Source organism: Penicillium angulare, assembly GCF_028827245.1.
Source record: "Penicillium angulare strain IBT 27051 chromosome Unknown utg000004l_segment0_segment0, whole genome shotgun sequence".
Taxonomy (NCBI): domain Eukaryota; kingdom Fungi; phylum Ascomycota; class Eurotiomycetes; order Eurotiales; family Aspergillaceae; genus Penicillium; species Penicillium angulare.
The window spans coordinates 2862137-2888704 of NW_026623163.1; the positions used below are offsets into that span (position 1 = coordinate 2862137).

Sequence of the window (26568 nt, forward strand, 5' to 3'; positions counted from 1 at the left end):
AAACATGGATATCGCTATGGTGGATACATACATGAATAACATGAAGACAAAGTTTAAAATCATATCAAATAAGTCCAAAGTCAAGTGGTTTATATAGCATCAAAGCAGTCATCTTCAAAATCGTCCGCTGGCTTCGAAGGATTGGAAACCTTGGCCTTCTTTCTCGGCCCCAGTACATCGTCGATAGATACAAGTTTTTTGTAAAAATCTATAACTTTGTGATGCACCATTACCTTCCGAGGTTCAAAACGACTGACTTGTAATCCTTCCTGGGAAGTTGCTCGACTAAGAGCCACGTAGGCTTGGCCCTTCTCAAATACCCGACCTAGGTCGACTTTCACTCGTTGTAAGGTTTGGCCTTGAGCCTTGTGAATGGACAGGGCCCATGCCAGAATCAAGGGAACCTGTTGTCTTTGGGCTTGAATCTCCCCATTGGGAAGCTCAATCTTCCACGCTTCTGGTTGACACAGTAGATGTCTTTCTGTGCCGTCCGGTTGGACGAAGCACACAAGGGGCCATTTCCTCCCTCCTGGAGCTCCGTCTTCTTTGTGAACCATGGCTTTGAGCTTCTGTCGAGCCCGAGATACGCTGTCTTCGTCACTCATCTCGCCGTCTTCATTTGCTTGTACTTCGCCCTCATTGGTACGATACCAATCGAATTTTGCCTCATCCATGAATGCTACTACCCGACCAATGGAACCATTCACCAGCGTGTCTTCCATGTTTTTGATCAGCATGACTTGCGCACCCTTCTTTAGATTTATAAGCGGCGGAGCCATGCAATTCGATAACAACTTCTCACGGTACTGCTGATCTGTGATCGTTCCGCTATCGACAGCTTTAAACGTCATCATTTCACCAGAAAGCCGGGACATTCGAGCAGAATTAGCATTTTCGACCTCATTCCGGGTAGGGAATCTAATTTGGAAAGGTCAGTTCAGATCCAAGACTCTTTGAAAGTTAGAAATCTTACAATTCAGTGGCATCCAGCTCATCGTGGAAATTCAATGGCCGGGAGAGCTTTCGGAAAGCTTCAATAGTCGACGGACTAATTTGTCCCAGTCGCATCTCATTCAACATTGCTGCAAATTCGGGGTCACGCTGACGGAAGACATGGGTCAAGAGAATGGTGTGTTGGATTGTAGTATTCCAGGTGGCTGCAGAAAAAGCAAACTTCGCTTCCCTGCCTCCTTCTGGCACAGGGGGCAGCTGAAAGAAGTCACCAGTGACGACAAGCTGAATTCCTCCGAATGGACGACCATTGTTCCGGATGCGCCGAGCAATTTCTTCCAATTTATCGAAAAGATCCCCATCAACCATTGACACTTCGTCAACGACAAGAACCTTAGTGCGCAGCCAACGATTTCGGGCCTTCTGATTCTTCTTGATCTTCAAGTCGTCAACAAAAATACATTTCCAATGTGGAGGAAAGACTTCTTTCTTACTTTTTTAACCAACTCTGGCACTGCTTCTTTACCCAATCCGATGCCAGCAAAACTGTGAAGAGTGACACCTTCAATATTACAAGCGGCTAAGCCTGTTGACGCCGTCACTGCCACTCGATCCGGCTCTCGTTTGTACTTAATGCGCAATTTTTTAATGATTTCTCTCATGAGAACCGATTTACCAGTACCGGCCGAACCAGTGAAGAAAATGCTCTTCCCGCGGTCGACAACAGAGTCAAGAACAGCTTTTTGCTCATCACTGAGGGCTATCACTGGTGGCTTGTTGCCTGACGATTGCGGGTACACTGCTCCTTGCATGGCTTCCTTTGATGTCTTCTTGGATTCCCGCCTAAGTTCCTTCTGCTCTTCTTTGATAGCGCTCGCACTCTTATTCCAAAGTGGTGTAGGCTTCGAGCGTTTAGGGGTGATGAAGCTTTTCTTGGTATCTTCGCGTGGTTCGTCCTTGGACTCCTTAAGCCACGGCAAGCTCCGAGGCTTAGGGGGCGGCTGAAAGTGCGACGGGGGCGAGGAAGACCATGGAATCTGGATGCTACTAGATGGAGGAGCATGATCTTGAGAGATAGCTGGCAGATCGGGATATTTAACATCTGTCGGCGGTCTATTGTTGTTTGATGATGTCAAGTCAATAATGGGATAAGTGACTGGTTCTGCTTTCGCATTGGCTGGCTTTGGTGCAATAAATGGGATGGGTTCATCGATATCATCAAGATCTATGTCATCGTCGAAATCGTTCTCATCAAAATATACGGTGCTGTGGAGGGAGCCAAGCGACGACTCCCCACCGTTGGTCATTTCGATTTTTCGTTTGATACCCACCGATTGAGGCGGCAAGGACGGCTTGTTGGAAGAAATTGAGGTATTCGCACGAAGGAGATTGGACTGAAGCGGCTTGGAGGTCGTCCCTCCGGGATGGACATCGACGGCCTTTTTAAACATCGCGGTTTCCCCGGACACGGGAGAATATGGCGTCGACGAGTATGCGGAGATATTTGAGCGGAAGCGATTGATAGACAAGTTTCGTATCACGTCTGTAAACTGTATTCTTTTCCTGGCAACATGCATCAACAATTGCCCCAAGCAGGATGGTTGGCAAACAAAAGCTTCAGACTAGATGACTGGGATCAATCGGGGTTTCTTTTTTTACGCGTGGAGGAGAGACGCGCCCTATCGTGTTCCCTGATAAGGGGCCTTAGGTGTCAACACTATCGTTATCGGCTCTAGTCCAGAAACGGTTAGTCTGACCTGCGTCATTCTCCAGATCTTTTTGACTTGCAATCAACGAAACACATTGAAGGTTCAGACATCATGGGAAAAGGTATGCCTCAGTTACTTATCCATATTCAAAGATGACCATATATTAATCGAAGCTTTTGTTAGGAACGGATAAGCTCTACGTATGCGTACCCAGCGAAGCCTTGCCCTTCCAGACCTTTACTCCGTCGCATTTCCGAATAAACGCTAACAAGAATATGGACATAGATCACGCACTCCGAATGGGCGTCGGACAATGCATTCTCTGCCAGTGCTGGCGCTGGAGTTGGGAAAGCTAAACGAGGTGGCTCTCATGCAGCATTCAAGCGCCTCCCGTTCAACTTCTGCTCCCTGTCACTTCAACCTTTTGCGCATCCAGTTTGCACACATACAGGGACCATCTTTGACCTGACCAATATTCTCCCTTGGATTAAAAAGCATGGAACAAACCCGGTGGATGGATCCTCACTGAAGAGCTCTGACTTGATCAAGCTCACCATCGCGAAAAATGAGGAAGGTGACTACGTCGACCCAGTGACCTACAAAGTTCTCACAGACAACACACACCTTGTCGCGCTACGGAATACAGGAAACGTCTTTTCTTGGGACACAGTCGAACGCCTCAACATCAAAGGAAAACTATGGCGCGACCTGGTTACGGATGAAGAATTTAGTCGCAAGGATATCATCACTCTCCAAGATCCTCAAAATGTCGAATCTCGCAATCTCAGCTCTTTCAAGTATCTGAAGGAGGGACAAACCGAGATTTTGGACGATCAACAATCGTCAGCCAGCGTCAACGCCAATGCGCTGGGGAGCTCGGCAAAGATATTGAAAGCAAAGGAGGCCGTCGCAAAGGCACGGGCCGATCGGGTACAGCAGCAAGGTAATGCTTCTGCTTTGAAGGCAGATCCCAAGTCAGGGGCCTTGACTTCTGCTGGAAAGCCCGGCCCAACCCAACCGGCAAAGCCTACACCTTATAATGCTGCGCGGTTCACCACCGGTAAAGCTGCTGCCTCGTTTACAAGTACCGGTCTCACACCCCACACCACGGGGGAACTAGCTCTTTTATCTGAGGAAGAGTATATGCTAAAGCGAGGCCGGGTAAAGGCCAAAGCATATGCGCGAATTGTGACCACCGCGGGGCACCTCAACCTGGAGTTGTATCCTGAATACGCCCCTAAAGCCGTGTGGAACTTCATCCAACTATCAAAGAAAGGCTACTACAAGGGTGTCGCCTTCCATCGCAATATAAAAGGCTTTATGATTCAAGGTGGTGACCCTACAGGTAGTGGACGAGGTGGTGAGAGCATCTGGGGCAAATATTTCGCCGATGAGTTTGAGGGGCCTCTAAAACATGATGGACGAGGTACACTTAGTATGGCCAACAAAGGAAAGAACACCAACAGCAGTCAATTTTTCTTTGCCTACCGAGCTTTGCCTCACCTAGATCGCAAGCACACCGTCTTTGGTCGGCTTATCGACGATCCGACTCCATCTTCCACAACATTGAACTCCCTGGAAACTAGCCCAGTTGACTCAAATAACAACCGGCCTACCACGGAGATTCGCATCAAGGATGTAAATATCTTTGTAGACCCATTTGAAGATTTCCTGAACCAAAAGCGTGCCGAGGATGCTAAAGGCGGCGCTACCGACGTCCCTGATGACGACGACGAGGCCGCTCGCCGGGTGGAAGATGATCGGATGACCTGGACTGGAAAGCGCGTGCGTGGTCTTGGTGCCGAATCAGCTGACAGTGCATCTAGCGGAGTTGGGAAATATCTCAAGGCCGCCCTAGCCGACCGTGGCGAAGAAGACGAGATTGTGGAGTATGTTGATGAAGAACCCGTCCCAGAACCTGCACGCAAAAAAGCGAAAGGATCGGGCGGATTTGGAGATTTCAGCTCATGGTAGAATCCTAAATACCCCATGGCCATCTCTTTTATCCCTATGTCATATTGTCTAGTTTACTTATTATGAGGTTGGGGTAAATCTATTTATGGCATATTGTGTATGGTCTGTCTTACCCTTATATCGTTATTCTTAATACCATGATTAGGTTGTTGACGAATGAGTTTCAAACGCAAACATGGGACAAAACTTACTTCTAGATGATTCCTCGAATTAAATAATTGATTAATTAAACGGTTGGAACCTTGAACGTCAACCATGCCAGGGCCAATATGCAGGGGTACTATCAGCAAGGATCGACCGATCCGCCTTGGACTTAACTACTACTACCACTATTTTTATGTATAGAACACCATTACCAACATTTGAAGAGGACCCAGGGTATAGATCTTTTCATTAATCAAGTGTAAGCTAAACTTTTCACTAAGATCTAGGCAAGATCCTTTTTAGCAGGCACTAGTAGCCACTAGCAGCCACGACGTACTCCCAATAGTTCATCTTGCTCAGTAAGCTCCACTCCTCCGTTCTTGGCTCCCGCCCAAGTGCGCAACGGGGCGGAGTTAGGGGACATCGCTTTCCTCATCCGGATCGCATCACCAGAACTGACTTCCCTCTTCCATTTCCTCCCTCATCGATCCCTTGGATCTTCCCCACACCTGGCCACTCTCACCACATCTCCGCATCTTCTGACAATCATATGTAAGTTATACCTGAGACTCTCTTCAATCTGCTTTGTAACCCCCGGAGGTTCCGTGGAGTGGGGTTGGGTCACCGCAATCGAGAAACAGAATGATCGGACGCGCTGGAAACCTAAATGGCAAACGTTATCGCCTGGCACCGTCAAGATAGCTTCATACCATCCTATCTTCGAGTCTACTTGTCAACACAATGCCCCCCCTCACTGTCTCGTCTTATACTTGCCCCGTCCCATACAATGACGAGGGCATTTCGCCTCTTCTGCCGCCCCCATTGAGCATGACCATAATCATGATATATCCATTCATTGCTCCTCCACACCCTGCTTTATACACATCCCCTTCGATTCTATACTGTATTCTCCAGCGATCTTTCATTGTCTTTCTTGTTAAACGCCGTACTAATGCTTGTGGAATCTCAGCCTGTGTTCCCACACTCGAACGGGCACACTACGTCAGTTCCCCATACCCGCTATCGCCTCCCCTCGGCCAACCGCCCTCAACCCCATTCGCAATCCTCAATCCTTGTATCACTCAAGGATACATCCAAGCTGGCAGGAAAACAGCGCCGTAGCTTCTCTTCGCAGGGTGGGTTGCTGAACAGAATGTTCAGTGGCTCCTCGAGCCCACCCAAAGACAAGACAGACCCAACTCCAATCCCCGGAATTGAGAACGACGCGAATCTTCTGCCCGAAAACGCCAGTCCCCGGGACAAGCGATTCTCGCCACCTGGTTCTGGATTCTTTAACCGAAGACAGAGTGAGGATCAGGCACCTGCTGCCGACAAGGACAAGAAGCGCCGCAGTAGCACTGTCACGAAGGCTGCCAGCTTTTTCAGCAACGCCAAGAACTCCTTGAGCCTCAACGGTAGCAGTGGTGGTAATAATTTCTCGGTTATCAGCACTAGCCCACAGTCCTCAGAGAGCCCGCTGCACAAGCTGGGAAAGATGGACCCAGCCTTGAGCGTCCCACAAGGGTCGTTCAATAACTCCGCGGGTGAATCAGTTCCAACGGCGTGCTCATCTTTCCGGGTGGGAGTTACAGAAGACAGGAATCGAAAATGCCGTCGAACAATGGAGGATACTCATGCGTACTTATACAACTTTCTTGGAACACCGGCCCCAAGTGCATCAGCCGACGTAAATGGCTCTTCCCCGCCAAATCATGCCCAGTCTGGAGGTGTCTCAAAAGTGGTAGAAACTGACAATGGGTATTTTGCTATCTTTGACGGTCACGCTGGAACCTTCGCTGCAGATTGGTGCGGCAAGAAGTTACATTTGATTCTTGAGGAGATCATGCGGAAAAGCCCCAATGCACCTGTGCCCGAGCTTCTTGATCAAACATTTACAAGTGTGGATCAGCAGCTGGAGAAGTTACCTGTCAAGAACAGCGGTTGCACAGCCGTGACAGCCGTGCTGCGCTGGGAAGACCGCGTGCCAAGCTCACAGTCGGCCACTGGTTCTGCGGCTCTTGCTCCTGCAGCAGCAGCGGCAAACAACACTGATACGACCGAGACGCCAACTCAAGATACGCCCATGGGTGGTACACAGGCACTTCCCAAACTTCAAGAAAAGGCTGTTCGACAGCGGGTCCTGTATACGGCCAACGTGGGTGACGCTCGCATTGTATTATGTCGTAATGGGAAGGCCCTTCGGCTGTCGTACGATCATAAAGGAAGTGACGAGAACGAAGGCAAACGTATCGCTAATGCCGGAGGCTTAATCCTCAACAATCGCGTCAATGGTGTGCTGGCGGTCACCAGAGCCTTGGGCGACGCTTACTTGAAAGACTTGGTGACAGGTCATCCGTACACCACGGAGACCGTTATTCAGCCTGATGCGGACGAATTCATTATTCTTGCTTGTGATGGCGTAAGTTTCAGCTCCTTGACACATACTTTACTCCTTTGTAGCGTCAGAAACTAACATGTTCTGTAGTTGTGGGATGTTTGCAGCGACCAGGAGGCAGTCAATCTTATCAAGGATGTCCAAGATGCCCAACAGGCCTCAAAGATCCTGGTTGATCATGCGCTGGCCCGATTCAGCACCGACAACCTGTCTTGCATGGTTATTCGACTCGATGGCAACAGAGTTAAGGATGTCGTCACCAACAAGGTGGAGCCTATCGGTGTTGATGGTGACCCAGCCACATATGTCTCCCACGGAGTCAGTGAAGCTGACAAGATCGTGGAAGATGCGCAGAAGATTATGGCTAGCCATGGGATAAATGACCCAGAGTCTGCAGAGAAGGCAGGCCAAGAAGCTCTCCAGCGAATGGGCAGCCACGATCAAAACGCTGAACCTGTGCAGACTTCCAGTAATTTGCCTTCTGTGGACATTTTAAGCCCAAACAAGACGAATCAAGACTCTACTTGATTGCGTGAGACAATTAGCCCTTTCCAGTTTTGAGGAGAAATGAGCAGATGAATAGAACGCGCACATATCCTTTTCTCTTCTTGTCTCCATGATATCCTTCACAAGGGCAGAATGGCCGGGTGGGGAATCTGGAGTTTTTACCATATCTGTTTATGTTTCTTGCCCACTTTCTTTTGCCATGTCTGATTTACATTGCACATCGGCGCTATTTACGATTCGCAAACCCATCCCGTTTATGCTGTCGCCAACTAGGAGATTCAGGCCTGGCTGCTACAATATCCTATTGTTGGCGCTTATTCCTTTTTCTTTGGGAATTTTCTCTTATTGCCTTCACTGTTCACTTTTCACCCTCAAAATCCGGTTCACGAGATTAAGACCTTTCCTGTTATCTTTCTTTTCCATCTATTTTTTGAATATCACTTCGTGGTAAATCCTGTATCTATGACTTATTCGGAATGTAGGATTGTTTATCGCCCCAGTGACATATTAATAGAGTAATTTGTCTATTTTTATTCATCTGCCAATAATTGCTGGCCCGTTTCTCCTGTGAGGGGTATACAAAAGTACATATTGTAGCCTCCGCCCTGTTAGGAATGACCCTTACGGTCACGGAGTTATTATCCCCTTTTCGCTTCTTCCGGATATATAGCATCGCATTACGATTAGTTCTGAATAATACACTTCTTACACTCTTTTGATCACGTTCTGCGATTCTGATTTCCCGCGTTGACCAGGGAAAGATATTGATGTTTCACTGTGGGTTTTTCTGACTAGTATTCTAATACAGGCCTATTTTCCTTCTTTATATGGTCCCCGGAAACGCTTCTTTATTATAGGATATTATACTAGAAACCACATCTTAGTATTGATTCTTTTGTCTGCGAGCCGGAATTCTGTGAGTTTCTTTTTTTCGTCCATAGAAAGTACGGACAGTATTTAACCTCTATATCCTATCCTGAGAGGCCGGAGACGAATCACAAAAAGTGGGAGAGCACAAACATACAACAGCATAATCGATTTGATCCCACGAGAACCGGACGCCACCATACATAACCAATGTACCATACAGCATGGAGGCAGGATCCTGTAGCCTCAGCAATTCGCTTGCGGCCCCTCAGCACGTTTCAGTTAGTGCCTTTGGGTGGAGTAGGGGGTCGAGGCGCAATAGAAAAGACGTAATTAGTTGAAGCATAGCAACTGGATTTTGCTTTTCCCCAACATACCTGCTAGCCTAAATCGTGGAGTTAGGCGCGAAGAACGCGCCACTCCTGCATAGGAAAGCTGTGGACGGTCGCCAGCAGGTCGATTGGCCCAGCGAGTTTGCGCGGGCTTTAAAAGATTATTTTAGCGAAGCGCTGACTCGATACGTGATAAGTCTGTATATGGAGGTACAGGGTGCCTTAGCAATGGGGGAGAATTAGATCCTCTTCCAAATATATAAAGTGGCTACTTCACGCAGCTGAAGTTACTTAATTTATTCAGATGAGCAATACCCAGAAATATCTATCGTCTGCAGAATATACCTCGCTTTCCATTCTACGAATTCCGCTTTCAAAACGTGCCAATAGCGAGTCAGGGTCCATAATTGTGGCCACTACGAAAAGACCGTGAAGAAAGCATGCGACCCTGGCAGAAAAAATGGAAGGTGTGCGTACCGGGAAATCTCGAAGACGCTTCAACCAGCGGTTTAGCTTGGTGTGGAATCAGTCACTATTTTGACGAATCTCCAACTGAGAAATTGCTTCAGATAGAGTCCACCGAATAGGAACATCTTGCGTCAAATGATCCGCAACCATATTAAGAGTATTCGTAAAAGAGCCTTCGTCGCATTTTGACGCGATTTCTTTGAGAACTTTTCCGTAGGCCCAAATATCGTTCAATCGGCGTGTTTGAAATGGAAGATCAAAGGTGATATTTCATCCCGTATTTCTGGAGCCTGCCATTTATGCGTTATTCCACCGATGCCGCTAATACCAATGAGAACCGCATTGCCATCTTTGTCTAGAAAAATATTTGATGGCTTCAAGTCCATCTGAGTTTTCTTCACGCGATGAATAGTATCCAAAGCATTCCCAATTTGAACAGCCCAACGTTCCCAGCCGAAATCAGTGACACGCTGTTCTTCCAGGACACATTGTAGGGAGCCACCGCTATAATACTCTAACAGGATACCTTTAATGACCATATGTTGATTCCCTTCCTGGGAGGTTGCGTATGGGTTGCTGAATACTGCAATGCCAGCAGGCTGAACTAGGCCTCTTACACCTCTAAAATGCTCAAGGTTCTCCAACTCTTCTTGGATAACCTCCGTATCTCGTGGATGGTAGAATGGACGATTGACCACCTTCAGAATATATGGCGTTTCATCGCCTTTATGGAAAACACGGAACACGCCGTCGGCTACTTCGATCTCCTGTACTAAATCGGTGTCCTCCACGGTTTGAAAAGACGAGAAATTCGAGGCTTGAAGGATATCTCACGCGCAAAGGATCCTCCCGAATAGAGTATCGTATATTTTTGAAGAGACTTTTAGGCTCATTGGTATCTTTTAGCTCGAGATACATGTAAGTAGCATTGGCTGTCTCTGCATCTTCATTCAGAATAAGTTCAGTCACGGTGTCATCCAAAAGAACCAGTGATTGAAAATTGATCATTGTGATAAAGTCCTGAAACTCATTTCGTCGTTCGCGTTTTGATCTGATGTGCCCTGGCTGGGTACTGCAAGAAAAAAAAGAGATGGATCCTTTCAATGTGACTTTGATCCACCACTTCTCTTCGCGTAGGTGGTAAATCAAGGTCTGAGAGCGTCTGTTAGGCTCCAGCTTCCCCTGCGCTCTGAAGTCCTCGTCTTCACAGTACACCTTCAATTCTAGTTCAGGAGGAGTAAGAGAAGTATTCGGCATTTTTATATTGTATAATATATTCGATAGGCCGGTAATCCTTTTCTTTCAAATCGTACATATACAGAGAGGTAAAGAAAAGGACTAGTCTAGGACGCAGTCGATATGATGGGCATTAAGGAAGGAAGAGTAGTGAGTGTAGGAGAGAAGGGATAAAATGGGGAGATTGACCCCGCACGTGGCATGCACAATAATGCCAACTTCTGAGGCTAGCTGAATGAATTTCTCTTTGACATTATGCTATTAATAAACGAATTGTTTCAAAATGACAACGACATCTACAACAACGGAAGCTATAGCCCCAGAGAACGTTACGTTAAGCGCTTTGCCTGATCAGCGACACCAACAATCCACCACAGCAACCTCGGCACAAACAATAGAGCCTCTCAATGTTGAATCCGTCACTAATGCAGAGCCCAACTACCCAACGGGTACTAAGTTCTGGTGTATAGTCCTTGCACTTTGCATGATCCTCATACTTGGAGGATTAGACGCCAATATAGTCGCTACAGCTGTACCAAGCATCACAGACCACTTCCACACCGTCGCAGATGTAGGATGGTACTCGTCTGCATTTCGGCTATGCAGCTGTGCGTTTCAGTTTGGATTTGCGAAGCTGTATAAGCCTTTCCCCATCAAATCAATCTTTCTACTAAGCAATGCTATCTTTCTTATCGGCTCTGTGCTCTGTGCTACGGCAGCCTCATCAGCAATGTTCGTTGTCGGGAGAGCAGTAACGGGCGTAGGATTCGCGGGGGAGATGGCTGGCTGCTTTGCAGTTCTTGTGCAGACCTCACCCTTAAATAGGCGACCGGTATTTGCGGGGTTGAAGGCCTGCGTAGAGTCGCTCGCTATCATTGCGGCTCCAATAGCCGGAGGTGCATTGACGCAGTCTTTGGGGTGGAGATGGTGTTTCTGGTATTCAACTCCTGTCAACAGATTATATATAGAAACTACTATTAGTGCATACTAATCCTAAACCTTTGCATATGAAGGATCAATCTTCCCATTGGTGCTTTGTCTCTAGCGGCCATTATGTTTCTTTTCTCGGACCCAATAAGTCACTCCGGGGAGGGTCTGACCATGGCGCAGAAAATCAAAGAGCTTGATCTCGTCAGCAACTGCTTGCTGATTCCATCATTGACATGTCTTTTTGTTGCATTATCATGGGCAGGCACAAAATACCCATGGTCGGATGGGAATGTAATCGGATGATTTGTTGTGTTTGCCGTGCTACTCGCTGTGTTCATCTTCAATCAAGGCCGCCGTGGAGATTCAGCAGTTCTCCCTCCCCGCATAATCAAAAACCGAAATGTAATTGCAGGATTCATTTTCACAATGTCTACTAACTCGATGACGAATGTCTTAGAGTGGTACTTACCGACATATTACCAAGTGGTTCGTGGCAAGGTAAGACCCTCTAGCAAAAATGTATCCCGAAAATCACAAAAAAGGGACTAAAGCTAAACTTAATACCATTGCATTCGCCAAGTGAGAGTGGCTACATGATGATCCCTATTCTAGTTGGAATGATGCTTGGACTCTTTCTCCAGGGCATAGGTACTACTACATTCGGCTACTATGCACCGTTCATGATCTTCGCCTCAATATGCATGCCAATTGCAGCAGGTTCAATGACAACCTATGATCCAGACACAACTCTGGTTCAAATAATCATATATTCAGGATTTGCTGGCTTCAGCGGGGGTATTGGATTTCAAGGCTCCCAAGCAGCTGTTCAAACAACGCTGAGCACTGAAGATGTGAACCTCGGGATTGGGGTTATTTTCTTTGGGCAACATCTTGGCCCAGCAGTATTCATTGCTATTGCGCAGGTAATTTTTACAACTGAGTTGTCAGAGAGTTTACAAGAGGTTATACCAGGGCTGACACCAAAATACATCGAGGAGAACGGCCTTGGCGACATTAAGAATGGGGTTCCTATGCAGCATTGGGAGACAGTCTTGAGTGGTATTGATCGGAGCTTGACTAGTACTTGGTACCTGTGTGTTGCGTTGGCATATACTACAATGGCGGGAAGTCTTCTTATTGAATGGCGCTCAGTTAAGCAGAAACAGTCTTGAGGCGGAAGATGTCAGTCACATAGTAATATATTAGGTTTCCACTTGCAAATCTGGCTTAGCGCTCTTTAATGCAGTTGCGGAAACACAAAAACCTCAGGATACAGCACTTCAATGGATTTTTAGGTTGATTGACATCTCCTACTGCACATGATAGCCGTAAGCCTCGGTAGAGACAAAATCACACTTCAGCTACCAGTATACTCTTATGATGTATTCTGATTGGAAATAGGTATAGACTGGCGACTACAAATACCATCGGCATGCATTCAAGCTCCGATGCCAAGGTTCAAGGCGATCCTTTCCCAACGGGTTAGACATTACGTATATTTTTCTAATACAGGATTAGACGGATTTTATACTGACTGGTGCCGTTTCTTTATGCCTGTGGAGCATGTGTTTTTTCACTAGTCTCGATGATCGGCCAAAGTTATGAAATAGATGTCAACGACCAGTATGGATCAAGATTACCACTGGAGTCACCATCGCTCTTTAATGGGTTGACGCCATCCCTGTAAAGCAACTTTGAATGATTAGACGTCCGCCAACTGCCATTAGTTCTATAATGGGGTTCTTAATCGGAGAGACGGAGACTTTGATCAACTATGTAGGCAGGTAAGATCGATACTAGCTTATACAGGTAATTTATCAGCCCTCAGATGTAACATCGCTTATGTATAAATGATCACTCTGCATGCATACTTAATGTTGTTGCTTCAATACTCAGAACCGTCTGAACTTCCTCTACCTCTCTGAGTCGTCTTTTCTTTCTCATCTCTCCGGTGAGATTAACTTGTACTTATCATTGAAATGCAGACCAAGTCTATTTCTCTTACTAGTGCATCGCTGGTATGGTTTTTGAGCACATTGCTGGCAGATGTGCTGGCTCAGGATGCCAAAGTTTGGTACAAGGCTCATCCAGGCATGGCGCGTATTAGCCAGGTAGACCAAGACAAGCATCAGATCGTGGATGAATTCGGACGCACGCGGTTCTTTCATGGAACAAATGTTGTAATGAAGGAGGCACCGTGGTATCGACCGCTGGAATGGGTGCCTGGAGTCTCGTCGTTTGGAGAGCAAGATGTCCATAATCTACATGATTTGGGTCTGAACATTGTGCGGCTAGGCCATGCCTGGGCCGGTGCAGAACCCGTGCGCGGAGTGTATAATGAGACCTTTTTGGATATCATGAAAAAGCAGACGAAGATGGCCGAGGCCCATGGTATTTATGTTTTGGTGGACGTGCATCAAGATTGCTTGTCACAGAAGTTCTGTGGTCATGGTACACCTGACGTAAGTAGATGTAGAGGCGCTTCAACACTGTCAATACTAACATGGTTCTATAGTGGTTTGTTGAGGAAGACTGGGTTTCGAGTAACGAGAGATTTCCATTTCCCCAGAAACTGAAGCCGTTTCCAGTTGATCAGAATGGCTTCCCATCGCCAGAATCAATTTGTGATACTGTGGACTGGTCTCTGAGCTATACATCAGTTGCGGTAGGCAATGCATTTGGGCGCCTATACAACAACTACGATAGACTGGGTGATTCATTCGCGGCGTACTGGAAAGAATTGGCGTCTCAGTATGTCGATACAACCAATATCGTCGGCTATAACCTATTGAATGAGCCGTGGGTGGGCGATACGTGGGCCGATCCGACACTGCTAGTTCCAGGTGTTGCTGACCACAAGGCCATGGAAGGCCTTTGGAACCGCGCAACTAAGCAGATCCGTACTGTCGACAATGGCACGCTTATTTGGTTTGAAGGTGCAACTCTGGATGTCTTGTCTGGCTTCAACAACGTTCCCCTCGGGGATGGCTCAAAGTCGGTGCAATCATTCCATTACTATAGCCCACCGCAGCTTGGATCTATTTCTGCTACACTTAGCAACCGCCACAAAGATAGCGAACGCCTAAAAACCACTGGCGTTCTGACAGAGCTTACGTTCTGGATGGGCGATGATAAGCAGATGCAAGACCTAGCGGATGCCATGTCGGCGACCGATGCAAATATGGTTTCCTGGATCGGCTGGGCATACGAGAATCTGTACAATGAAACAACAGGCCATCTCTACCCTGAGCTCGCAACACACTACAGTCGTGCATACCCTGCTGCTGTCGCTGGTACTCCTATCAGCTTCGAGTTCACTGAATCCTCGGGCGTTTTTAAGCTGGAATTCACATCTGATCCCAGTATTGACGCTCCAACCGAAATTATTTTGCCCCAATCCACGTTCCCCAACGGTTATAGTGTCCAAGTCACACCCCAGGACAGTTTGCTGCTGTACAAAGCCGATGACCGTACTCTGGCCTTATTCACCTCCAACAGCATCCACAACGCCACTGATATTCATGTAACGGTATCTCGTAAATAATTGGAAAATAGTCGTCCTGTTTGAAGTACTCGGATTAATGTATTTCTTAACGTAACCCACAAGCAAGTACATACTTAGGCCATTGTGCCCATCATTCCATTTGAGGCAGGAAGTTTTGCAACGATACCAACCTAGATTGAGCCTCAAAGGCAACCCTGAGTAAATTTATAGTTTTTCCGTGAATATGTGTTGAATTAAAAAGGGACCTATATAGCTGGCATCTGTAGTTGAAATATAACCAAAAATTCTAGATGAACAGCCAGAATGGGCTGGAAGCAACACTTCCTCACCGGGATGATAGTAGTAGGCTGTAGGTTCTCAAATTGGTAGCACTCAATCGTGAAAGGGAGAAGAGTCAAAAACTCACATTTGAGAAGAGAACAGTATTTTACCTCATGGTCTGTCACAAGAACCACCTTCCGGTGTGGCAGCTTGCTAGGTTTGATGACAAGGCTCTCAACAACCCAAGTTGAGTGCTCAGTTAGGTGGATAGACGAATAGTCGGTAGAAAAGAAGATCATCAGCACGGTCCGCATTAAAGAATCATCTGCAATCTGCATTTCCTTTTCTTAGTGATAGAAAAGAATGAGTGTCGGCCGTATAGCCAAAGAATGGGTATTCACCCAAACTCTATCGCGTGGCCTTAGGTAATGACAAGTTATTTTTGGTTGACTTGCAGGTGGCTGGTATCGTTCCATTGACAATGAAATCGCTTCTACATATGTTGAGTGTCTTGTAAACTAGATATCTCAGGTAATGAATATCAATTAATGTACTAGTTTGATCAACTGCTCCATAACCTAGTCGAAAATCTCTCTTATTTCACACATAAGACTAGCCCTAATTCAACTCAAGTGCTTGGGCAATTAACAATCGCTACCTCGAACAATCACATTCCAGTTATCCTTCATAAACATTTGGCCGCCACACAAGTTCTCGAAACCCGCATTGCTTGCAGCAGCTGACTGCCAGCAAGTATCGCAAAGATCGTCGGCTGCATCCCCAATCATCGCGAAGAATCAAGTGTCTTGGTCTCATCCTATAAGTTTGAAAGCATTGTTAGCTAAAATTTGAATCATGGCTTCCAATCTTATGCAGCAAGATACGAAAAGTATGCAAGATTCCAAAAGCTAAATTTGTCATAACTATATGTACGTTATCTTGCACAAAATTCAGTTTAGCGACTTGAATACAGTATGCATTAGGTTAGAAACGGGGCACCTTGGCAGTCTTGGCAGCTCTATAGTTGTATGTTTAGGGTTGCGATCAGCGGACCCTGGCCCCAGACCTTAATCTTTCAACCCGGGGGCGGTGATATGGGGTTGGTCCCACTCGCCAAGATGTTGGCAGTGCAGTGAAGAACGCTCAAAAGGCAGGTCTTGCGAACGGAGAGGATCGAGGAACACATAAAGGGCATGCTCGGATCCGTATTATTGACGGAGAAGACAGCGGGGGATAAATATTCTGTTTCACCCCGGTATCGTCACGGCCCAGCTCTATGCCCAATCTTTCCTTTTCCTGATGAATTGAAGCTGAAAGAACAGCATTTTTTGGATGACTCCAGAGTTCAAATATACACAATCCTTGGACGAAACTATGATGAAACTTCCCCTGTTACGCGTTCTTAACCAGCCAGCGGCTAGACTTCTTCTCGTCACCGTTGTCTTGTACTTTTTAGCCTTCGAGTTTTGTCGTCTGCACTATTGGCGAGATCCGCACTCCGCTTTTTTTAATATTGACAATGTGTTTGAATGGAAATACAGTCTTTTCCGTGAGCACGAGGCAAGACATTACACTGCTGTTTATAACGCGCCATCTGATGACGGCTTGGAGATAACTCGGGCTCAGAGCTCTCCTTGGATGTGTGCTGCTCTGGCAACGGTCAAGCGAGACAAGGAAGATTATTTTGAAGCATCGGTAGGCTCACTGCTGAGCAATCTGGATCCTCGTGAGCGTGAAGCCATGCATGTGTCAATTCTATTCGCAAACACGGATCCATCGCAACACCCGAGTTGGGGACAAAAATGGGTCGATCGGCTAGCGGACTCTGCTTCGTCATATAATGTGTCTGAGAAAGAAATGGATTATCTCAAAGATCTGGAAGAGAAACGAGATTGGCAAGAAAAGGGTGTATTGTAGGTCAATTTCCTTTTCCGTGTACAAAAAAAGAGGCATCGCTCTAATCCAGAATAGCGACTACGTGTACCTGCTAAATGATTGTCTCCAAACGGATGCACCATACATCTTCGTCTTTGAAGACGATGTGATTCTGGCGGATGGGTGGATGATCAAGACCCTCAATGCATTGCACAGTGTGTCAGAAAGTCCACCTTCATTCATAGACTCCTGGCTTTACTTGCGTCTTTTCTACACTGAGACTTCTTTGTCATGGGAATCATCAGACTTTTGGTATCGCAATATGCCATTAGCATTCTTCATTGTGATGGCCTCCGGTCTAATAACCTTGCTATTGGTTCGTCGGAGGTGGGTCAAGACACGCTCATACATCGACAACTGGACGATCGCAACAGTCTGTCTAGTCGTGTTACCAGCGTTTACAGGTCTTTTCTATATGGCTGGCAAATACTCAGTGTTTCCGCTGGAAGGGGTAGTAGATATAAGCCCCCATGGCTGCTGCACGCAGGGTATGGTGCTTCCAAGGGAGCAAGTACCACCCCTGATCACTTACTTACAAGGTCGTAAGAGAGGTCAGACGGATAGCATCATCGAAGAATACGCCGAGGAGACTGGACTTGCCCGGCTTGCCCTCGCACCCCAGCAAATGCAGCACGTCGGGCTAAGGTCAAGTCGGGATAACTTGGAAATAAATACTCAAAGTACATGGGCCTTCTGGTTCGAAGAGAATGACCCTGAACAGCTCAAAAAGGAGCATGAGCAGTTGCTTGCGAGTAGCGATGAGCACTGGATCCTCAATGGATTATAAAGACTCGGAATGGAATCAAATCTCGTATATTGGCAAGATCTTCAACTTTACAAAAGTGGTATTGGTGGAGACTGGAGCAGTGGAGATGCATACAGTCAAGTGCTCAGGTTTCAAGGCTCGAAGAATCACTCGGGGCTGTAGGACTCCTGCCGTGAGACAAGCGTCTTGAAATGTTATTGGATTTGATTGCTGCCCTCGAATTGATCATCAATGAGATTCCAGGAAAAATGACGTAAAAAATCCAGGCAAGGATCGCTCAGGCAGTGACTTACATTCCCAAGCCAGAAAGTTGGACTTTTTCTTAGATTGTAGGGGCATGGGACAAGAAGACCACCTCAAAGTCGAAAAATGTTTGTGTTTTGGCAGAGTAAATTGCTGATCACGATTTACAAATCAGACATATGCATAATCACGTAAAATTAGGCATCAATTGGTCGCTATAGACTTAGTGCTTACTGTGGACGATCAAGGGTCCAGGCTTCAACGTTTCTTTTTAACTTCACCCATCGAAGGACGCACTACATTTAACTTGCTGCCCCTCAAAAAAAAAGACCGACAGGAAATAAATTATGCGTCCACTCATCGGCGAAAATCAATCTGTCATTCCAATGATGAGGACTCCGCTTTCTCTGTTCAGTTTTCTCCCCTGAACAAATGCACCTACCAAAAGCGCCGGCTATTGATAGCACCGATAATGGCATTGCTATGACTATCCACAGCTTATGACCTTGCATGCGAGAACCAGAATGGCATCTTACCAGTGAAGCAGGGGACTCGAGCTTCTCATCCGCATCGGGGCACAACGCCGGCTGTCTGCACTATTACTTATACCAATCACTAGGAGAATACTATTTTGGAAATGTGGCAGTCCATAACCCAGAAGAGTCCTCGGGAAGGAGACTTAATATCGGCGAAATCCCTTTCGACGCTTTGTCCCCCGCCTAAGGAACACCTTTGACTGCTTCTGGAGTCTTCATTTCAAATGTTGTTATGATCATGGATATTGCAGTGACAGTGACAATAGCAAGTTTATTACTCAATTGACAATTGATCCGGGATGGGAAAACAAATATCGGCATTCACCCCAGACTCGATGTCCCGGAATATGTTACTGTATGGGGGCGGGGTGTTCGGGGTGTGTTTGACTTGTAGGGGTCAACTTGTGGGCCCTACCAGCATTCAGACAGGGTGGCCAATAAAGTGGCTGGATTTTATATTGTTACTTGGCACAGCCACGCACGTCCCCATCAAAGCCACCGCCCCCTGCGTACACGCTTATTAAAACTGCCGCTGTACGAATACGATCATTAAAGAAAGCGATGCCAAGTTACTCTCCACAGGCCACGCGTCGCCAATCAGGAACTCCTGATAATTGCGTCCTGGCATTGAAAAAAAAGAAGCCTTTCCTCCTTACACCAATGGCTAGCAGGAGTTGCAGGAGCTGTATAACGACAACGCCTGGCGACTAGGCATGCTCCCCGTTTTCAGATCCAACAAGTGGCCCTCGGGGCCACGACTCCTGTTGGGTCTGTTCGTTGTCGCCACCGCTATCGCCTCGATACACTACTTGCTGATCCCTGTTCTGCTACGCCTGAACCTACACCTTGGGGTCGGCCTATTCGACCATGGATTCTACGGTCTATATCCCACACCTCAATATGTCACTTTTGACATGCAATCGCCCGACGTCGAATTGGCTATCTGGGACGACCGCTGCAGTGATGGTTACGTTTTCATAGCACCCCATGGCAGTCCGATCGAGGGATCGAACCCGGTGATTCTCGACAAACGAGGCAATCTGGTATGGACAATGCCAATGGACAGACCAGCGACGGATTTCAATGTGCAGGAATACCTTGGTGATAAATACTTGACGTATTGGCATGGGAAAAGCGATCATGGACACGGGCTGGGCTCGTACTCAATGGTTTGTGATCTGAGATCTGAGCTCGCAACATAAAATTATGAATCTAACTGGAGAGACAGCTGGACTCGCACTACATCCACCGGTTCGAAGTTACACCCGTCGGCAATTTCGAAGGCGACATACACGACTTCCAAATCTCGCAAAACGACACCGCTCTCATCGTTATATACGACCTGAAACAAGCCAACCTCGAGGAGTTTGATGGACCTCACAATGGCTTCATCTACGACGGAATCTTCCAGGAAGTCGATATTGCCACAGGTGAATTGCTCTTTGAATGGCATTTCTCGAACCACGTCCCATTAAACGCATCGTACACCCCCGAACTCAAGGGCACCGGCAGGGACAGCATATCGCCATGGGATCCATACCACATTAACAGCGTCGACAAGGATGACTCAGGAAACTATATTGTTTCCGCGCGCCACACGCACTCCGTCTACAGTATCGACGGCACAACGGGCGAGATCCTATGGGTACTGGGCGGCAAAGATAATGAATTTACCGACACCTCTGACGGCCGGGCTACCGACTTTTCCTGGCAGCATGATGCGCGTTGGCACGACGAGCGCACCCTCAGTCTATATGATAATGCCGCCAAAGACTTCCTCGGGCCTGTCACCAGAAGCCGAGGAATGATCATTGATATCGACGTGCCAAATCGTATCGCCGGCGTTCGTGAACAATACTTCCACCCACAGGGCATTCGCGCTCACTCGCAGGGAAACATGCAGATCCTACCAAAGACAGGAAATGCGTTTGTCGGCTGGGGTCACTGCGCGGCCTACACCGAGTTCACTCCAGATGGAGAGGTGATATGTGATACACACCTTTCTGCCTCCAATTGGTTTCAGCTAGGCCTTGTGGTGTCATACCGCAGCTATAAAAGTGATTGGGTTGGAAGTCCACTTACTATCCCCGCAGCAGTCGTTGTCGAAGACTCAGTTTATGTGAGCTGGAACGGCGCTACGGAAATCGTAGCCTGGCAGCTGGAGCTTTGGGACGGCGTGGACATGGACAATATGAACTTCGAGCCCGTCAAGAAAGTCAAGAAAATTGACTTTGAGACCAAAGTCGATCTGCCAAACGAAATCCCCCGCACTTCTTTCCGTCTCGTCGCGCTAGACAGCAAGGACACCATAATAGGCAAGACCGCTCTATTGAGCAAACATCCTCAAAAGACCCTATCTGAAAAGTTGGGCATCAGCGTCTTCGGCGAAATACCCTACCCCATTATTCTGACCATCTTCGCGGTGTTTTGTTGCTACCTGTTGGCCGTTTACCGGATATTGAAGGCAATCACCCCCTTGGTCATCCCCTTGGTCACCCCCTTGGTAAGCCGACTTTTCGGCCGTTTCGGGGGTCACCGGTTTGGGCGACGTCTTGGGTTTAAGCGCATCACGACCAATACAGAAGAAGAAGATGAGGAGGAGGACATACCACTCATGATATCTGCGCATGAAGATTGATATCCTATAGACATATCCATTTTGTTTATACATGTATATATTGTTTTGTGTTATTATACTCGGGATATACATAGTTAGAAGCTATATACAATCCCACGGAATAGAGATTCTTACTCTTCTAATAGACTCTGTTGATCTTTGGCTGGTGCAGTGAGGGCCTGATGTTCGAGTGGATATACGTACAAATGCCAGTGTCACGGAAATTTGAGAAGGGACGGGGGGCTTCAAGCAAGTTACAGTCACTCCTCTATAGTATTTATTTTGTCTTCTTCTCTACAAGATAAATATGCATAGTAATAAGCGACAATTTGAACAAGATGTTTAAGTTCAACCCGGGTTTGTAATGGTGGGTGTTTGATGTTTTCTACAGAAGCCACAGTTCGGCATCAATGACAGCTTCAACGAGTTTATAACCAGGACAAGCCCACTAAGTTATGACTGAAGATCCATGGTACATAATATAAATTTTATCATTCAATTAAGTTAAGCCTTCATCAATCTATAAATCTTGAAACTTAGTCACGGACTGAGTCCATGGGTAATCGATAGTAGAACCAGAATGGGAGAATGACATAGATCCCATGTCACGACTTTTAAAATCTCCCCATTTCCCCTTAAGCTAACCACTGGGAGAATCTACTAACAATACACAAAGCGCAACCCTGGAAGAATGGCACGACGCAAGTGAATTCGCAACTCGAAGCCACTGGCACTGGCACCGGCACCTGAAATAAACCACATATCTGCACCATGCGTACTCGCCCTTCCAGAACTCGTACTTGAAATCCTCTCATGGGTTTCCTTAATGGGACCTAAAAAACCGAACAGACCTAAAAAACCGAACCTCCGCGGCAGCTTCAACATGTATAAGCAGACTCGGAAGGAACGCAACCAATTTTACCATAAACGAAATTGTCTCTCGAACTGTGCACAAGTCAATCATATGTGGTACATGCTAGCAATGCCATTCTTCTTCAAAGACAGCACTTCAGTCAACCTATCCAGGATATTGGGGAGGCCTTGCATGGTCAAAGCCCCTAACCGGTTATTAATTGCGAGCTTGATCAAATCGGCCGAACTGAGTATAGGAAATTTTGATGGTCCTCAATCCTGCTTTTGGACGGCCTATCCATACAACGGGTTGTTATGCAACAGAGTGCTGAACGGCGTGACATTCTCGAGACTGCACAGTTTGTCCCTATTGCTCGAAAGTAGTCTACATGTTCCACGTATGAAATGTCCAGTGCTTACTTGGATCACCATCACAGTCCCGTGCAGTTACGGCGGCTTCTACCGATTACCAGAAGTGTGGTTAACTTGCTTGAAAGGAATCTTGGTAATTTATTTAAGACTATGACACAGATACGTAGTCACGACTGACATGGGCTCTTTTTTACTCCTAGTTTATGGCGAAGAACGGTGAGTACATATTTATCACTCCCATCATGGCTGTTACCCCTTACGCATTGAAGTATGTCAAGCGACATGCTCCGCATTTGAAAGAGCTGAAGCATGGCGACTACGTTTTTACAAAGCCAATTACCGATTGATTCTTTTGTGCATTTCCCGTTCCTCGCTGGTCATGCCATATAGGAAACTCAAATCCGAACTTCGAGAAAGGATTTCAATGTTTAGCTAAATTGCTGGGCGTGATGCAATGCTGATATGGATATTAGCTCAAGTTCACAGATGCGCTCTACTATAGTCCGCCCAGTTCTACTCCCTCTGAGAAATAGAATTTGGCAGAATTTAAATATGGAGACCATATCATCATATTAGACCTCCCAAGTTTCCATCTGCCATTTAGGTAGTCTCAACTAGCTATGATTTTACCCCCCTACTATGCGCTCTCCTCCCGTGCTCCTACCTATTCAGCACCTATTCAGCCATAAGACTAGATATCGTTATTCTTCATCATAAGTCATCCCATCCAAGCTATACACTAAATATAATCTAACAAACTATCCAATGTCAAACAGGATCAAATCTAGATCAAATCTTTATTTTGACTGTATGTCAATCGAAAATATCAAACGGACAAGGAGTGGGATATCCAATTGGATCTGCTATAGTATGTCCTATTCTTAAACAATAAAGGATACACATATATCTCATGTAAAAATTACATTCGATCTATCAAGAATGATTTTAAATCGGGACCGAGATAATTACTCCCCCGCCAAATGAGTATAATAGTACTGCAAGAAATCCGCCGAACCCCACAAAAGCCTCCCAACAACACCAAGTCCTCCGTAAACTCCTCTATGTAAACCAGATCAGACGAGGGATGGGGTAAGACAGAGAATAACAAGAAGATATATATATATAAACGCTCCCACATAACGATAGAAGACAGCATATACTTCATCTTCCAATCAGGAAGATCTCATATATCTTGCGTATCTAATGACCAAATTTCCCAATTTTTTAATACATCCCAGCCAACACGGCGCATATGACGTCTCCAGATTTGGCCATCATCGGCCAAAATTGCATTGGAATCACACATTGCGATTCGAAGGACTGAATCGCGGGCCTCATGGGATTGCCTATCTGAGGCCCCGTCCTCATCATTTCGAGAGCGCTTCCCCAGTGATGAAGGTGGCATGCTGACGCCTGGTGTATGTGGAGTATGAGATGAGCGGGTGGTAGCTGGGTTGCCGTTGATATCAGGAGAGGTAGAATTTGAAACAGACGCTTGTCCGTCTGGGGTGTTGGCGAACGTGACAGTGGCACCGATTTCACGATTACCGGCGTTGCCGTTCTCATCAGGAGTTTGGCCTATGGGGGTTTCCATTTCTTCTTCGAAAAGCGGCATTGGAGATTTGTAGTAACCACGAAGTTCGAATGCTTTCCAGCCAATTCCCATGATCTTAAGAGTACCAAAGACCTGCTTGTCAGCAAGGTCATAGCCTATCATACTTGTGAGTAAGTCATCATCTACGTCGACGATATCTGCTAGGCTGCGAGCATTGCTGATAGCTTCTTCAACTTCCGGGGCAAGCTTGACTACTTTTCCTGTGGAAGAAAATGCCTTGGTGTGGACTTGTCTTGCTTTCATGAATTGGCTTTCTGTATAGTTTGCTGGGCTATTGTGAGAATTCCGTGGTGGTCCTGACTGAGGAGCTGGAGATCCTGCTGGAATGAGAAGGCGGATGGCAACTAGCTTTCGCAGGAAGGGGACTAGCATTCCCACTGACTCCATGCTTGAGACATCTGTTGCAAGAGCCAGTTGCTCGAGATTCGGGCAGCTGTGAACAAGGCGTGCAATCATGGCGGTTGAGAGGGGCCACTTGGAGGAGAGTAGAAGATGGCGCAATGATGCACCGTGGTTCATAGTAATGTTTGATAGGTAGCTATCGCGTCCACTGAGCACTGGGTTTGGTTGACCGACTGGAGATTGTAGGGTGGCCGGGGAGTTGGCAGCTGTGCTGTTCGGTAAATTAAAGTTGTGGTGTTCGGAAATAGGAGGTGTGAGTGCTGATGTGGCAGGATTGCTTGCTGGTCGAGGGGAATTCAAATAGTCCGGGTTGTCCGGGGTGACATTGACAAAATATATGCGCTCGAGTCCCTTGAAATTCCCCAGGAACTCTGCATTTCGTTTGGAAACAGCGTCCACACGGAAAGACTTGATCCTCAATTGTTTGTGAGGTGGTACTACTGGCCAGCTATTCTCCACGAATGTATTTGTTAACCCAAAAGAATCCGTCCCACTCAAGAATGAGACATCTTCCATCATTGTGGGATCAAAAGCTATATTGAACTCCTCACTATGAAAGGCGTACATATTCTGGAACGAGATCCTCCTCAATGAAAGCGGTTGCCGGGCTGCGATGGCTTTTCGGAAGTAGTCATGTACAGAAACACTTGGCTCCTGCGCTATGCGCATTCGAGGTGACCAATGAAGTCGGAGGTCGCGCAATTTCTTGCTCTTCCATAGTAGTGTTGAGATATCGTCGGGATAACAAAGCGGGTCAATGTCGGTGATTTTGAGGGCGCGGAGGTGTGGCATGGGAGGGAGAACGTGAGTCGGTTGTGGATGACGAGTAGAGGGGAACCGTATTGTTAATGAGTGAAGTCGAGGCAATTGTATTAATCCCGCATAAACCGTATCAAGCATTTTGGTGTTGAGTTCCCAGCTAAAGCTCTCCAAGCTTGTCATGCGATCCACCGCCGCTCGGACGGCGATATTCAAGAGCATTGAAGAGTCCGGCACACGACCAACCTGCGCATGTTCCTCCAAGGCATGTTCTTTCCAATCCCCGCGGAGTGTCATCGATCGTACTAATGTTGCAAAGGGTCGTGTAATAACAGCATTAAGCCCCATGGTGAAGGGGCTCGCGCTTCCGATACCTTCGGGCTGGTCATCGCGATAACGAATCTTGTCGTAGGAGTTGAGGGTCAAGTCCCGATAAAGCTGCGGCAGCGCCATATAGTTGAGGACGCGGCATGTTCGGCATAGTCGGGCAAGGTCACCGGTATCCTCGACCTATAATTTCTAGCCGCAGTTAGCTATTTAGAAACTTTCATCAGACTCCGGGGTGGTATTGACGTTTGTTACGATCTGGGCGATCAAGTTGAGCGGCAGCACCATCAGCGAAGCGCCACCGGGCCGCTCGGTGATGATGCTGGCATCAAACATATTCCGATTGACGGCCGCCATGATGCGACATTTGCGAATGACTGCAGCATGGACAGTCGAGATTGAGGGGGAGAAATATGGGGAAGCGAGCCTGAACTCGGAGAGAAAAGTTCCCGAGCATAAGAGGTCAGAGCCTCGTGGGTCCGGTTGAGCCAACCAGCGTTTGGTAGATATGACATACCCGTCAGCTTATGTATGGATGGGGTTGCATTTTATAAAGTTCTACAATTAGGAAATACAAAGATCGCAATTTTTATGCTCTTCTGAAATCAATTACAGCCTTCATCGGAAGTCTCACGGTAAAGACTTTGTTGCCTCCCTGAAAAGAGCGGTAAAACAGCCTGCTGTGATGGGGTATAGCGACCAGGGGATACAATACATAGACTGCACGACGATCTAGAACTTTCTATGCTCTGAAGAGTTCTTGGATCTCCTCTTTTGACATAGCTAACTACATGATAGTATTCAGATTGGAATATTGTAGTTATCTGCCATCTTCAGGAAGTAAGATGGCATCCAACTTGAATGT

The 26568-nt window shown here is 46.8% G+C and overlaps 10 protein-coding genes across 10 annotated transcripts; 7 read left to right on the plus strand and 3 right to left on the minus strand.

Moving 5' to 3' along the window:
* Nucleotides 1-89: 89 nt before the first annotated feature.
* N7478_005017 (DEAD/DEAH box helicase) lies at nt 90-2402 on the minus strand (the record flags this gene model as incomplete). Its single annotated transcript, XM_056921231.1, has 3 exons — nt 90-918; nt 974-1389; nt 1446-2402. 3 exons carry the CDS (start codon nt 2400-2402, stop codon nt 90-92), a joined length of 2202 nt encoding a protein of 733 aa, XP_056779268.1.
* Nucleotides 2403-2771: 369 nt separating this feature from the next.
* N7478_005018 (PPIL2 family peptidylprolyl isomerase) lies at nt 2772-4634 on the plus strand (the record flags this gene model as incomplete). The annotated part of the gene is made up of 3 exons (XM_056921232.1): nt 2772-2781; nt 2844-2860; nt 2946-4634. 3 exons carry the CDS (start codon nt 2772-2774, stop codon nt 4632-4634), a joined length of 1716 nt encoding a protein of 571 aa, XP_056779269.1.
* Nucleotides 4635-5730: 1096 nt separating this feature from the next.
* ptcG (type 2C protein phosphatase PTC1) lies at nt 5731-7701 on the plus strand (the record flags this gene model as incomplete). Its single annotated transcript, XM_056921233.1, has 2 exons — nt 5731-7197; nt 7264-7701. 2 exons carry the CDS (start codon nt 5731-5733, stop codon nt 7699-7701), a joined length of 1905 nt encoding a protein of 634 aa, XP_056779270.1.
* Nucleotides 7702-9577: 1876 nt separating this feature from the next.
* N7478_005020 (uncharacterized protein) lies at nt 9578-10604 on the minus strand (the record flags this gene model as incomplete). Its single annotated transcript, XM_056921234.1, has 2 exons — nt 9578-10114; nt 10182-10604. 2 exons carry the CDS (start codon nt 10602-10604, stop codon nt 9578-9580), a joined length of 960 nt encoding a protein of 319 aa, XP_056779271.1.
* Nucleotides 10605-10866: 262 nt separating this feature from the next.
* N7478_005021 (Major facilitator superfamily domain general substrate transporter) lies at nt 10867-11574 on the plus strand (the record flags this gene model as incomplete). Its single annotated transcript, XM_056921235.1, has 1 exon — nt 10867-11574. One exon carries the CDS (start codon nt 10867-10869, stop codon nt 11572-11574), a length of 708 nt encoding a protein of 235 aa, XP_056779272.1.
* A 365-nt stretch (nt 11575-11939) lies between these two features.
* N7478_005022 (uncharacterized protein) lies at nt 11940-12685 on the plus strand (the record flags this gene model as incomplete). The annotated part of the gene is made up of 2 exons (XM_056921236.1): nt 11940-12011; nt 12155-12685. 2 exons carry the CDS (start codon nt 11940-11942, stop codon nt 12683-12685), a joined length of 603 nt encoding a protein of 200 aa, XP_056779273.1.
* Nucleotides 12686-13247: 562 nt separating this feature from the next.
* N7478_005023 (putative endoglycoceramidase) lies at nt 13248-15057 on the plus strand (the record flags this gene model as incomplete). The annotated part of the gene is made up of 3 exons (XM_056921237.1): nt 13248-13297; nt 13522-13975; nt 14029-15057. The coding sequence occupies 3 exons, from the start codon at nt 13248-13250 to the stop codon at nt 15055-15057; spliced, it is 1533 nt and encodes a 510-aa protein (XP_056779274.1).
* A 1596-nt stretch (nt 15058-16653) lies between these two features.
* On the plus strand, nt 16654-18001 carry N7478_005024 (uncharacterized protein; the record flags this gene model as incomplete). The annotated part of the gene is made up of 2 exons (XM_056921238.1): nt 16654-17192; nt 17251-18001. The coding sequence occupies 2 exons, from the start codon at nt 16654-16656 to the stop codon at nt 17999-18001; spliced, it is 1290 nt and encodes a 429-aa protein (XP_056779275.1).
* A 1471-nt stretch (nt 18002-19472) lies between these two features.
* On the plus strand, nt 19473-21397 carry N7478_005025 (arylsulfotransferase family protein; the record flags this gene model as incomplete). The annotated part of the gene is made up of 2 exons (XM_056921239.1): nt 19473-19928; nt 19988-21397. The coding sequence occupies 2 exons, from the start codon at nt 19473-19475 to the stop codon at nt 21395-21397; spliced, it is 1866 nt and encodes a 621-aa protein (XP_056779276.1).
* A 2386-nt stretch (nt 21398-23783) lies between these two features.
* N7478_005026 (uncharacterized protein) lies at nt 23784-26060 on the minus strand (the record flags this gene model as incomplete). The annotated part of the gene is made up of 2 exons (XM_056921240.1): nt 23784-25886; nt 25950-26060. 2 exons carry the CDS (start codon nt 26058-26060, stop codon nt 23784-23786), a joined length of 2214 nt encoding a protein of 737 aa, XP_056779277.1.
* Nucleotides 26061-26568: the final 508 nt, after the last annotated feature.